The 14674-nt window shown below is 40.7% G+C and overlaps 1 protein-coding gene across 1 annotated transcript in view; it reads left to right on the forward strand.

The window, feature by feature from the left end:
- Positions 1 to 1567: 1567 nt before the first annotated feature.
- LOC121287977 (voltage-dependent T-type calcium channel subunit alpha-1H-like) overlaps positions 1568 to 14674 on the forward strand; it is a 617188-nt gene continuing 604081 nt past the window's right edge. Inside the window, exon 1 of the mRNA XM_041206154.1 lies at positions 1568 to 1887. Coding sequence (XP_041062088.1) covers positions 1568 to 1887 — 320 coding nt within the window. The remainder of the gene's footprint in view (positions 1888 to 14674) is intronic.

Genomic DNA, 14674 nt, shown 5'->3' on the forward strand with positions numbered 1-14674 from the left:
AGGAACCGCTCCAGCCAGGCAACAGCTCTCGTCTCCAAACCAATATTTGCAAACCAAAAATAAAGCAACTGTGATGCAGTGAAACTCACTACTTCCAGACCCACTAACTCGTAAATACAGTGAAAACAGATGACGAGAAAGTCGCGCACTCGCTCAATGATTTATTGTGACAAGGCTGGAGTTTGTTGGGAAGTGGGGGGGGGAGGGCTGGAAAAGTATCGATTTAAGAAGAATAAAAAAGGGCACGTGAACCGGCATTCCATTTATTTTTCATGCCACCTTTCGGGAGCGAAAATAACAGCTGGGATCCAGGAAACTGCACTCCCCAACTGCATGACAAGCAGCTGGGTCTCCCGAGCATCCATCACCGCACCTGGAGGCAACCCTTAAAACACGAGCGTTTGCAACATATACATACACACACACATATGTATATAATAGTCAAGAAATATCCTCAGAAAGGGATAGGGCGAATTGAAAATATGCGATTTGCAAAACGAAAATATGCATACCTCTACAGATGACATAGCAAATGTACGGAGGCGAGACTCTGCAATGGACTTGCTAAACCTATGGATTCCCCATTGATCTGGGATCCGTTGCTGATTTCACGCCTCCACCCCCACCCCACCCCACCCCATCCGACCACGGAATCACGTGCCCCCTGTTTGCTACTCTGGCTGGAACAGAACTTTCCTGGTGTTCGGAGGTGAGGTGATAGCAAGGACCGCAAGAAGCCGGCTCTCACGGACACAATTTCTGCTTCTCTTCTCTACCAAAACTCCGAATCGAACCCAGATCTCTGGGAGGCTCTTCCCGCGTGCAAGTCCGATCAGTAACGGTCTACAGTTTTCTTGTTCGTTTGGGCTGTTGGTTGAACCTACATACAGAGACACACATCAGTATGAGGTGGCAGTGTAACAACCTGATGTGAGTGAGGGAACAGTATTTATTTAATATCGCCGAAAGACAAAGGTTATACTTATGGGAACACATCACTCACCGATATTAAGGTAAGAAATAAACCATGCGTTCGCCTGTCGTAAGTGGTTCGATGCTTGTTTCAAAAAATTGTCAAGGTCCCTTGCAAGTTGGAAAACAATCATTAAACGTACGTTATATTTCAACATAATTGCTTTGCTGAGTTCGGAGACAAACGGAACAGAACATGTTTAAACCGAGAAATGCCTTAATTCCTTCGTATAATTTGCAATCCAAGACTTTTAGTGGGGCCCATCGCTACAGTATCACGATAGAAAACAATGGGGAACCATTTAGAGGTGGGATCTATCTAACTGCACTATGTTTAAGGCTCTTTCGGTCCACCGCCAAGCGGCACAATTCAAATGGTTTGGAATTTAAAAAGAAACAAAGAGCTTGGGTATTGCCTCTTTAAGGAAGCGCAGTCTAAATTAGTCCAGGTTCCCAATGTTAGGAAGACCGAAAGTTCTGAATCTTTTTTTTGTTTGCGGTTCGTGTATTCGTGTGATGTCTCAGAGAATACTTTGTTACTCATTCACGTTTTGGGTGACTCTTGTTTGATCAGATTTCCCAATTCCAAGCTATCATGACTGATGGCGAGAGGACACAGCCGGTTCACCCTCTGGGGAACGAGGATGTCCGGGTCCCGGTGGCTGGCAGATTCCCGGCGGACGCCGAGACTGACAATGGAGGATTGTGCGGCGGCAGCAGTGGGAATATTGCAATGGAAAGTATGGGACCATTGAGCGGCAGTAGCTTCTCGGCTCAGGAGCTCGGAGCAGTGGAGATAGCGTCAGACCCCGCCACTGAGCAGCTCCCATACCCGGCCCTAGCGCCCGCCGTGTTCTTCTGTCTCAAACAGACAACCCGACCGCGGAGTTGGTGCCTCAAAGTGGTTTGTAACCCATATCCTTTTTTCCCCAATGTATCTTTTATCCTATTTTACATTGTGCGAACTTTGAAGAGCCAGCGCTGGTTTCAAGGTTGCTTTGACCATCTAATTCATAAAAAACACAAGCTTCAGGTTTGCAAAGAATCTGCTTTATATTTTACCTGAAGTTTTCATTTTCTTTTAATCCTCACGGCAGAGGTGGGAATGCTTTGTATCCGCTTCGATTACTCGATTTATATCTGGTTTACATTTTGAGAACTGTTGTGATCTATACCACAAGATGTCCTTGGAAATAAGATGTATTAAGTGGCCCATTTTCTATAAACTCACCAACTATCTTATGGGTTGCGTCTAATATATTTTGGCGTCTATTTTCAGTTTTTCAGTTGAAAATGTACTAATGCCGAGGAGAAAAAAAATGACAAGCTAGCAGTAGATGCCCTGCTGTATGTTCATGAAGATTTATCTCGTGCCTTTGAGATTGCAACTCGCATCAAACAACCTATGTCAAGTATTAGCTTTAAGGGTGAAACCTATCGGCAGAAATTCAAAATGGACATGTCGTTTCTGACAAACACATTACAGTACCTCAACACCAAAGTACTACGGATGCTGGAAATCTAAAATAAAAACAGAAAAATGCTGTAAGCACTCAGCAGGTCTGGCGGTATCTGTGGCGAGATAAACGGAGCTAACGTTTCAGATCCGTGACACTTGGTCAGAACTAGGAGCACTCAAGAGTTAGAACAGTTTTTAAGCAAGGTAGGGGAAAGGGTGGGGGTCGGGGAGGGAAGGTCCGTGATAGGGTGGGAGGGCAGGTGGGATGATGGTGCAAGGCCAAAAGGGATGAGAGCGGGAAAGAAAGAAAATGTGTGTATGAAGGGGGTGCAAATGGTAGCAGCGGATTCTTCACCAACACTTGCTGCCCAAAAACGAAAACCCTAGCCCGACAAAAATATATTACAATACTTGCCTCATCCTGACTTTGTAATGATAGCATGGGACAAATAGCATTCCCATGGACAGCCCGAACACCCTGCATTTAAAATTCAGTATTGTGTACATGGGAACCAAAATATTCGAGATACTTTACACCGTTAAAGTCGAAAGATGAATACAGAAATGTGCAAATAGAACAGCGACGTACCTCGCACCTGTGTTTTCAACCAGCAATAGCAGAATAATATTTACTTTAAAAATGTGTATTCAGTCTTGACTGGTGCCAACACTATACGGGTGTAACTACAGTGCACCAGGACAGCCTTTAATTGATCCACAGATGACTATAATAGCATCAGCAGCAAGGGGTGGTAAGGATGCCTAAGGACTTTTAAGGCTGGTTTCTGTTCCAATGCCTTTTGCCGGATGAGCACCAGCCCGAGCCCCAGCCCCAGCCAGACCAAGCGACCCCATGGAGGCTCACTGCAACGTGCTCACTTGTCGATGCGGTTGCTCCAAGTGCTGGCGATTGGCCGTCGCCCCACGAGCGTCACATTTTCTCATTCGTAGGGGTGGCTTCCCCGCCGCCCGCGGCTCAGGCCACGCGCCCGCCACGTGCGGTAAAGGCGGGAGCCGGCGCCTGCGCGCACGCCTGGGTGGCAGTTGAGGTGCCGACGTTGACCACGTGACGCCCCCGGTTGCCTGGACGTGGCTGCCTTTCTCGGAGATCATCGTTTGCGTTTTTTTTTTCCATCTTCACCCTCTTTGAATGCTCCTCTCCCAGAATGGCTAGAATTGGGTAAAAGGATATGATACCAGTAACAAAGCAGTATTGTAAGTGTTTTTCTCTCTCAAGAAAGTAAAGTATAAAAGCATATTTGAAATGTGGCACCATTTCAAATTGACGCCTTTAGTAGGCTCATGTCTTAATTTGTATTCACCCAATTTCCTTTTGCCATACAAGCGTCCAAGATATCTGCACTTATCTAATTCTGAGCATTCCAGTTTTAATCGCTACACCATCGGTGGCCGTGTCTTCAGCTGCCTGGACCTTACCCAAACTCTGGAATTCCTTCCCTCAACCACTCCATCTCATTACCTCATGTTCCTCCTTTAAAACTCTCCTTAAATCCTACTTCCTGGACCAACCGTTTGGCTATCTGTACTGATGTCTCCTTATACAGCATACTGTTGGCTTGGCCTAAATAGCCAAGTGGTTATGGTACTGGGTTTGTAACCCTAAGATCAAGAGTTCAAATCTCACAATGGCAAAGTATGAAACAATGTAACTTCATCTGAATAGGAACAGATGAAAAACGTGTTATACTTGAAAGAGTTACAGCACACTGTTCAATCTAATTTGATAATGCAGTTGTGAAGCACCTTGTGATTTTTCATTGGGTTAAATAAGCCATATAACTGCAGTTTGTTCGGATGTCCAATCTGCCATTTATTGTGTCTTTTCTAGGATTGTTTGAGATGATTAATTAGCACACTTATGTGTTGCTTGTTTGCCTATTAAACATTTTTTTTTGTAATTTTGCCACTTACATGTTGGAAGTTGACATACTACATTTATAGTTCCAGTGCAATCAGATTACTTGCGGTTAAAACATAAATTATAATTCAATAATTAAATGTTAAGGCATATTGCACTTTTGTTTTGTCCTTTAGTAGCTTTGCAGTGATGGTACTATTTGAAAATTATAGTCTATTTACCAATGATACCTCTCATTCCAGCATCTCCTGCTTACATAAGAGTTATATATGTTTTTCCACGACGATATATTAATTAAGTTGTTGCCAGATGTAACTTGCACATGTCAAGTGTAGATTAGAAATGACCATTAGGTGTAACAGTTCAACGTTGGAGGTTGTTTGTACCCTTTTGTAGCAAAGAGTACAGCTTCTCAACACAATTGACTGTTTGCAGGTTTTAGTTGATCTATCTGGAAAAAAAAATGACTAGATGGATTTCCTGTAAAGTTGTCCGCAGATTATCCAGGAGTAAGTGTGAATGTTGGGATAATAGCTTGATTATTGTAGTTGCAAAGTTAACTATTCATTTCGTAAACCCTGGGATTAAAGCATAAACCTAGTTTCTGCATTACTGAAGGTTTACTGCAGTTCCTTTTTTAACTTTGGGACTTGATATGAAATGACTTTCAGTGTAACTGTCATTGAGTTGACATTGCTAAAAATGACTGGATTTGGTGTTCAGGCAGTTCAGCTTCTGCATTTCAGCTCCCTCAGGCTCAGTGTGTTTTTGAGTTGGGTGGTGCATCTTAAAAAAATGCTTGCTACTGGATGCTCAGTAAAGATTGCCACAAAGAAACATCCTAAAAGGAACATGAGATCAAAAACCACATTCACGTGCTGTTAGAATCAATTTGATGTCCTGATTACCAGCTCATAATGTAATTAATGGTAGCTCCGAGCTACAAACACAAAATAAAATTTTTACGAATGCAGTTTCATAGTATCATGAAATGTTGTAGCACAGAAGGTGACCATTTGACCCATTGTGCCTGTGACAGCTTTTTGGTAGAGATATACAATTATTTCCACTCCCTGCTCTTCCCTCAAGTTTTTTCCCTTCAATTATTTATCCAATTCCCTTTTAAAAGTTACAACTGACTCTGCTTCCACTGCCCTTTCAGGCAGTGCATTCCAGCTCACTGAATAAAACGTTTCCTCATGTTGCCTCTGATTCTTTTGCTAATCACCTTAAGTGTGTGCCCTCTAGTTACTGACCCTTCTGCCACTGAAAACAGCTTCTCCTTATTTACTCTATCAAAACTGTTCATGATTCTGAACAGCTCTATCAAATCTGTTAACCTTTGCTCTGAGGAAGACAACCCCAGTTTCTCCATTTAACGAAGTCCCTCATCCCTGATACCATTCCAGTCAATCACCTCTGCAGCCTCTCTAAGGCTTTGCACATTCTTACAAAAGTGTTCTGGAGTGGACTGCTCATTCCCCTGGAAGGAAAGCTGGGCAGCAGCCAACACTCCAGAGAGAAGCTCACCCCATAGTCATAACACGTTGGGGGCAGGCTAAACAAGGTGAGAGTTGGACCTCCACCTGTCAGTGGGAAGAAGTTTCATGCTCAAGAGCTGCTGGCCAATCTGATTGGCCAGCAGCTCAAGCAGTCCTGGCAGTGCCAGATCTCAGTAGTGGGCGCTGCTGGGACTGCAAGAAGGAGCATGAAGGAGAGAGATGGCTGCAGAAATGTATGTCCTAGGCTTTTAGAGGGGTGGAGATGGGGGTGGTGGGATGGGCAGTGTATTATCCAGGCCAGCAGGCTTGCTAACAAGCCTAATTGACCTTTATTTATTTCTTTATTTAAATATGGCAGGCGGTCTGCTGATTTCAGCCCCTGTCCACCTAGAGTATTTTGGGGGTGGGCTAGCATTTCAACATATTTTACGTGCCCCCTCCTCAGCTGACAACATGCCCAGTGGGGCACCACAAAATCCAGTCCAATACTTCAGCTGAAGTCTAACCAATGTTTCATAAAGGTTTTTTATAACTTCCTTTCTTATGTATCCTATGTCTCCAATAATAGAGTAAAAACTTTCCAAGTACTTTTTAAATGGCATTCTCAACTTGTCTTACCATCTTCAAAGATTTGTGTATATACATCCCCTGGTTTCATTATTCCTCCACCTGCCTTATAATTATGTCATTTGGTTTATATTGTTCCTTCGCATTCTCCCTATCAAAATGTATTGCATCTCACATCTTCATGCTAATTTAGTTTGCCATTTCACCTTTCCGTCCAGTTCACCAGTCTGCCCATGTACTTCTGAAGTCTTTATCCTTACATTGTTTGTTACACTTCCTAGTTTTGTGTTATCTTCAAATTTGAAAGTATACTCTTTATAATATATACAAAGTCCAAGTAATATGTAGCAAAAAGAGCAATGGTCCTAATACTGATCCCTGGGGAACATCGCTGTATACTTTCCTCCAGTCTTGAAAACAACCATTTGCCACTATGCTCTGTTTTCTGTTCCGTTACCAATTTTGTATCCACGCTGCCACTGTGCTTTTAATCCCATGGTCTTTAATTTTGCTCACAAGTCTATGTTGCTTCATGAGATGCCTTTTGAAAGTTAATGTGTAGCATCAACTGCCCTCATAAACTTTCACTGCTACTTCATCAAAGAGCTCGAACAAATCCTTCAAACATGATTTTTCTTCAACAAACCCATGCTGACTTTCATTTATTAACTCATGTTTTTCCAAGTGTCAATTAATTTTTGTCTCTGATTGTAACTTGGATGATACATGCTTCCCTTTTTATTATTTTTGTATGCTAGGAACAGATGGTGGTAGTGTGCTTTAGAGAGATTCCAACTCATTGCTGCATTAGTTTTCATATGCCAAGTGGATTGTTTTGTGTAACCTTTATAATGAGGGGGGCTGTACACTGATACATTTAAATATTTCTATATGAGTACGAAACAGTCTCAATATCTAATATATAGCAATCAACTTGGAATATTATATGCCATGGGAAACATATGAATGATTATGAAGAAATAATATGGATGGCATATTAGCAATTGAATACTCCACTGCACTCATAAATACATATAGTCCTGCCTTAACCTTGATATAATAACCTAAGAGACAAAAACTGAGAAGCTTGCAGTGAATCTTGTTTAGAGTTCTTTCAAGGCAGTCTGTAAATAGATGATTGCATTTTAAATATCCAGATATTTGTGTTTTAGTAGGTATAATTCTATTTTAAACCAACATAATTGAAAAAGATTGCTGGTATATATCATGTTCATTAAATATCCAGATGCATGTACTTGGGAACATCACTGTACTCAGCATGTGTGTGAATAGAAAGTTTAAAAATGTTTTAACACTCTAGGTTTTGCAAGTGTTTAATACATACAAAGTGCACAATGGATCTATTGGTAGTTTGACAGCTGATATTGTTTTTCTCATGAAGGCACTATATAAACAACCTTGGTGATTTTATGATGGACTTAAATACATAAATTCTGTGTGAGGAAAATTTTGTTTTTCTGTTGTCTATCTATCTATTTTTAACAATCTGACATATAAATTTCAAGAAGGCCATTTGGCTCCTTGAGTCCATGCTGACTTCCAGAAAGCAATGCAGTCAGTCCCATTCCTCTGCTCTATAGCCTTAGCCTTGCAAGTTTATTTCTTCAAGGGCGCACTCAGTTTCATTGAGCATCCCCATTCCACCAGCCTCGTGAGTAGCAAATTCCAGGTCTTACTACTCACTGCATTTATGGTTTTTCCTTGCAACACCCACCCCCCACATCTCTTATCAAAATCCTTAAAACTATGTCCCCAAACCCTTGTACCGTCAGCTGATTGGAACATTATTTCCTTGTCTTCCATATCTACACCTTTCATAATCTTGTACACCTCTACCAAATCTCCTCTCAATCCCCTTTGCTCCAAGAAGAGAACAATCCCAGCTTCTCCAACCTAACCTTGTAGCTAAAATCCTGTATTCCTGAACTTATCCTGATAAATCTCTTCTGCACCCTCTCAAGGACCCTAACATCCTTCCAAAAGTGAGGTGACCAGAACTGGATGTAATGCTTCAGTTGTGGGTTAGCCAGAGCTTTATAAGTGTTCAGCATAACTTCCCTACTTTTGTACTCAGTACCTCTATTTATGAAGCACTAGGTCCCATAAGCTTTGCTATCCACTCTCTTTATATGTCCTCCCGCAAAGATTTATGCACATGCACTGCCAGGTCCCTTTGCACACTCTTTGGAACTGTGCCATTAGGTGTATGTTGCCTCCCTCTATCCCTTCTGCCAGAAATACATCACCTCATACTTCTTTGCATTAAATTCCATTTGCCTCTTGCCAGCCCATCTTGTAGCCTATCTATATCCTGTTGCAGTTGATTTGTATAGCTCTCATTGTTTTAAAAATTCCACAATACTGGGTAATAAAAACAGAACTTATTTGGTCACTGGAACTCAGTGGGCCTGATAATGCATTGTGTTTAATACTGTGTAACATTGCATTGTAAAGCAGTATAACCTCTGACCCAACATGAGCAATGACATGGGAGATCTGCCAGTGCTATAAAACAACCCTGATACATTACACCCATTGTTCTCATCTATTTTTATTATTCCCAAAAATGTAACATAGAGAAGCTGCTGTGGTGTCATGTTATTTACCATGCTGTTTCTCAGATTCTTGCTTAAAAATACATATTTTTGATTTCTGTGAAGGACTGGAAAGAAAGTCCTGTCAACAGGTATAGAAGTTTTTTCAAAAAACATACTTTGAAATACAGTGAAGTACTTGAAATTTTAAGCTATTGTAGTCTGAAGTGTCGTACACCTAATGTCCTTGTGTATTGACTGTATCTACAGTTTTTCAGATATTATTTACACAACAGTATCTTTGCATTGTGGACTAGTGAGAAAAGATCAGTCACTAGATAAATATTAAGAATACCAAGCAAGCTTTAAAAGCATTGCATCACTTTTATTGCCTATGAGGATTTATTGTTGCAGGTAAAATAGATAACCTGCACACATAGAATAACATTTTTCACTATAACATCAGTTACAACTGCTAAATAGAGAGAGGGGGAGAAACACAGACTGATCTTTAAAGCAATTCCCACTTTACTTACAATGTTCCAATTAGCTACAATGTTAGCTAAATGCTTATAGAAAAATATGGACTGGATTTCGTGGTCAGAAGTGAAGCGATGGTGCCTGTTGATGTAATCAAAGAAAGCTGCCCTCAAAAATTTAGTGATCTCGGAGATGTGGATTTCCCATTTCCCAAAGATAATCTGAATCTGAAGCGGAGTCAAAGTCATCTCTTGGTGTCCAACAACAGTGATGTCATCAAACATAGATAGCCAATCACACTGAAGTATTCTCATAGACAGCAAACTAGACAGTAAAATGCGCTGATTATCCTTCACTTTAAATTTTGGGGAGCATGAAACGGATGGGTTTTTAATTATTTCATGGGATGTGAGTGTTGCTGGCAATGCCAGCATTTGTTGCCCATCCTTAATTGCCCTTTAGTTTGGGACATATACATAGGGTGGAGATAGTAACTGGATCATACAATGGACATTAATTTTTTAAAAAAAATATGTGGAACTTGTTGCTTGTAGAAACTGATAACTTCAAAGAAAAATTTCAATTCCCAATGACCGACTCAAACAAAATTTCATGTTTTAAGACTTGTACTGTAACAAACACACTGAAATCAACATCGATTAACATTAATTAGTTAGGAACTAATACAATTAACTACAGAACAGATTTCCCCACTTTAACTTCTTAACACAATAGAAAATCCAATGCCACATTTATATGTTATACAGCACTCTCCAAAGACATGTCGTCTCAAGTTTAAAGTCCACTCCTCTTGGCGTTTCAACAGACTCTCTTCCTGTTTCTCTAAGGTGAATCTTTCAGTGTCCCTTTAAAGTAAGATCTTTTTACTCAACCATTTGAGCATAATCAAATGGACACCTCATTTTAAGGTTGTCTGGAGACTCTGTGATCTTTACACAATCCTTCTATCCTTGAACAGGCATTTGGTCCTTGCCAGCCTGGGTGGTGAACCCAAAAGCAACCCCTTCCTTTTGATTGGCATATAGCACCTGTTGTGGGTTCTTTTTCCACAATTTCTTTGGTCTGACTTTCTCTGGAAATCTTCCAGTGGCAAGAATAGCTGCTTCTCCCTTTATATCCAGGTGTGAAAGCTGCCACTTGGGTTTCAATAGGATTTGCCCTGGATCTGTATCCTCCTGGCAACCAAATCACATGGGTGTGTTACCAGGCAGAACTAATAGGAGATCACATGCCCCTTTCCACTACTCAATTTTACCGTCAATTAAAAAGCAGTTTAAAACATTTTAAAAACTTCACATTCATAACAAACTTTTCATCATAATGGATAAATTTGACAATCCACAAGTATGCAATCAGGTTCAGAGGTTTTTGAGTCATAATTATGAATTTAGTATGCTGTTATTTAGTATGCTGCTAATAAAACCCAATTACACCTCAGGCAACAAGTTGGGACTAATCATGTTAAAGGGTAGATTCTCGTTAGTTCATTGATTTTTATTTGATTGCAGTTTGCGGGGACTTCAACAGCACACCCTCTGAAGAAGTGTAGAAACACTGACAGCAACTGCTGGATTTCTGTGTTTATCTGCACACTACAGACTTGAGAAATTGCTATCAGTTTCAGAGGAATAATGACTGCAACGCTGACAGTTTTGCTGTTAACTACTACCGCAAGATCCAGGCCAACAGCTTTGTTAGATGACTTGGTGGCTTTGAAATACAAAGCAGATTTGCCACCTTTATTGTTGCTGATAGTTTTTGCGAACATGTTTTATTTTGCAGAACCAATTTGAAAAATGTATAGAATAAAGGATCTGGCGTCTGAGGTGTAAAGCTTCCTAAAATGGAAGGAAAACTATAACAACACAGAGGTGTAAATTATAGGGGCTGTTTTTCATGGCTCAGAGTTCCCTGGAAACCAGTAAAAGCTTCAGATTTGCAGAGGCTTATACTGACTAGAAATGTTGAGGTACTGTTGTGCAGAAAAAAATGTTCATCTTGATTCTTAAACCATCAGTTTCTAAATAGATTTGATGTTTATTCAGTATATGTTTGATTTAATGTGTGAATGTATGTGTTTCTTTATGTATGTTATTTCTGTTATTCACCAGTTCCCTCTCCCTTAACCCACTTTCTCTCTCTCTCCTTCTTCCCTTCTACCTTCACCCTCTCTCCCATATCCCCCTCACTCTGTCCCCCTTTCCCCTCTCACTCCCCCTTTCCCCTCTCAACCCTCAGCCACCTCTCACACCAGCTCAGCCCCTCTTGCCCTTCTCTCCAAACTCATACCATTTCCCAGCACCCCCGTCACCTTTTCCCTCACGCCCTATCCTCTCATCTCCTCAAGCCCTTCTACTCTTGCCCCCTCATGTCTTTCCCCTCACCCTTCCTCTCTCACCCCTCTTGCCCTTCTCCTTTCAACCCTCACCCCCTTGCCATTCCCAGCTCACCCCTCTCACCTTCCCCCGCTCAACTCATCTCACCTTTCCCCCCCCTCACCCCCTCTCACCCTTTCCCCAGCTTGTCAGGGGGATGGGAATCTGAGAGGGAATTCAGATAGGAGAAAAACAAAGCTGGTAACGGAAAGTACAAAAATAGTAAACAGAAGTGGAAGGCAGCAGAAACAAATGTCAGCATCAAATAGAGTCTAAAATATAGAATAATGTTAAAAAGGCAGAATTAAAGGCACTCTATATTTGAATGCACAGAGTAGTCACAACAAGGTAGGTGAATTGATTGCACAAATAGAAGTAAACAGGCACAATCTAATTGCCATTATGGAGAGTTGGCTGCAGGGTGGCCAAGGCTGGGAACTGAATATTCAAGGATATTTGACATTTAGGAAGGACAAGCAAAAAGGAAAAGGAGGTGGGGTAGCTCTGATAATAGTGGATGAGATCAGTACATTAGTGATCTTAGACCAGAAGGACAAGATTTAGAATCTGTTTTGGTGGAGCTAAGAAACAGCATGCAGCAGCAAACATTGATGTTACATCACTAAACAGCTGTTTATTGGCCACCAAACAGCAGTGGTATTTAGGGTATGATGTAAATTAGGAAATTAGATGTGCATGCTACAAGGGTAATACAGTAATCATGGGTGACTTTAATCCACATATAGACTGGGTAAATCTAATTTGTACTAATTATGTGGAGGGCAAATTTCTGGAATGTGTACGAGATGGTTTTCTAGAGCAGCATGATGAGGAACCAACTAGGGTACAGGCAATTTTAGATCTAGTATTCTGCAATGAGAAATGAATAGTTAGCAATCTTGTTGTGAAAGAACCTTTAGGGAAGAATGACTATAATTTGATAGAATTTTCCATTAAGTTTGAAGATGATATAGTTCAATCCGAAACCAGGGTCCTAAGTTTAAACAAGGGAAACTATGAAGGTATGAGGGACAAGTTGGCTGTGGTGGATTGGGAAAATATATTAAAAGCTATAACGGTAGGCAGGAGCAATGGCTTAAAGAATTAATACATGATTTACAACAAATATGCATTCCTTTAAGGCACAAAGACCCAACAGGAAAAGTGAGTCTAATAAAGGAAGATAAAGAATGCATTAGCTCAAAGGAAGAGGCTTATAAAGTTGCCAAAAAAGTAGTAAGCCTGAGGATTGAGAGCATTTTAGAATTCAGCAAAAGAGGGCCAAGAAACTGTTAAAGAAAGGGAGAATAGGATGTGAATGTAAACTAGTAAGAAACATAAAAACAGACTACAAAAGCTTCTATAGGTATGCAAAAAGGAAAAGATTAGCAAAAACAACTGGATGAAATTAGTAAAACAGTACTGGAAAACTTAATAGGACTGAATGTTGATAAATCTCTGGGACCTGATGATCTACAACCCAGAGTGTTGAAAGAGGTGGCTATAGAGATAGAGGATGCTTTGGTGATCATCTTTCAAAATTCTATAGGTTCTGGAACGGTGCTTGCAAATTGGAAGGTTACAAATGTAACCCCACTCTTTAAGAAAGAAGGGAGGGAGAAAATAAGGAACTACAGAACTGTTAGGGAAAGTACAAGAATCTGTTATAAAGGAAGTGATATCTGGACACTTAGAAAATAATGATCTGATTGGGCAGAGTCAACATGGATTTATGAAAGGGAAACCATGTTTAACAAACCTGATGGAATTTGTTTGAAGATTTTCCTAGCAGAATAGATAAGTGAGAAACAATTGACATAGTGTATTTGGATTTTCAAGAGGCTTTCGATAAGGTCGCATACAGGAGATTAGTAATCAAAATTAGAGCACATGGTAATATATTGGCTTGGATTGAAGAATGGTTAATGGACGGAAAACAGAGAGTAGGAATACATGGGTCCACCTCAGGTTGGCAGGCTGTGATTAATGGGGTCACAAGGATCAGTACTCGGGCCACAGCTATTCACAATCTATATCAATGATTTGGATGTGGGGACCAAATGTAATATGTCTACATTTGCAGATGACTGAAAACTAAATGGGAATGTGTTTTTGAGAATGATGCAAAGAGGCTTCAAAGAGATTTAGATAGGCTTAGTGAGTGGGCAAGAACATGGCAGATGGAATATAATGTGAATAAGTATGAGGTTATCTTTAGGAGGAACAGAGATGTAGAGTATTTCTTAAATGGTGAGACATTAGGAAGTGTTGATGTCCAAAGGAACCTAGGTGTTTTTGTTCATAAGTAACTGAAAGCTAACATGCAGGTGCAACAAGCAATTAGGAAGGCAAGTGGTATGTTGGTCTTTGTTCTGAGAGGATTTGAGTACAGGAGTCAAGATGTCTTTCTTGAGTTGTACAGAACCTTGGTTAGACCACATTTGGAGTATTGTGTACAGTTTTGGTCTCCTTACCTAAGGAAGAATATACTTGCTATGGAGGGAGTACAGTGGAAGTTCACCAGATTAATTCCTGGAATGGCGAGACTGTCATATGAGGAGAGATTGAGGAGACTGGGCCTGTATTCTCTAGAGTTTAGTAAAATAAGAGGTGGTCTCATTGAAACTTACAAAATTCTTAAGGGGTTTGACAGGACAGATGCAGAAAGGATGTTTACCCTGCCTGGGGGAACAGTGGTGGGGGTCAGGGGTGTGTCTACAACTAGGGGATATATTCTCAGAATAAAGGGCAAATCATTTAGGACTGAGATGAGGAGAAATTTCTTCACTCAGAGGGTACTGAATCTTTGGAATTCTCAACCTCAGAGGGCTATGGAAGCTCAGCCATTGAGTATGTGCAAGACA

The sequence above is a fragment of the Carcharodon carcharias genome, chromosome 15 (genome assembly GCF_017639515.1).
Source record: "Carcharodon carcharias isolate sCarCar2 chromosome 15, sCarCar2.pri, whole genome shotgun sequence".
NCBI lineage: Eukaryota > Metazoa > Chordata > Chondrichthyes > Lamniformes > Lamnidae > Carcharodon > Carcharodon carcharias.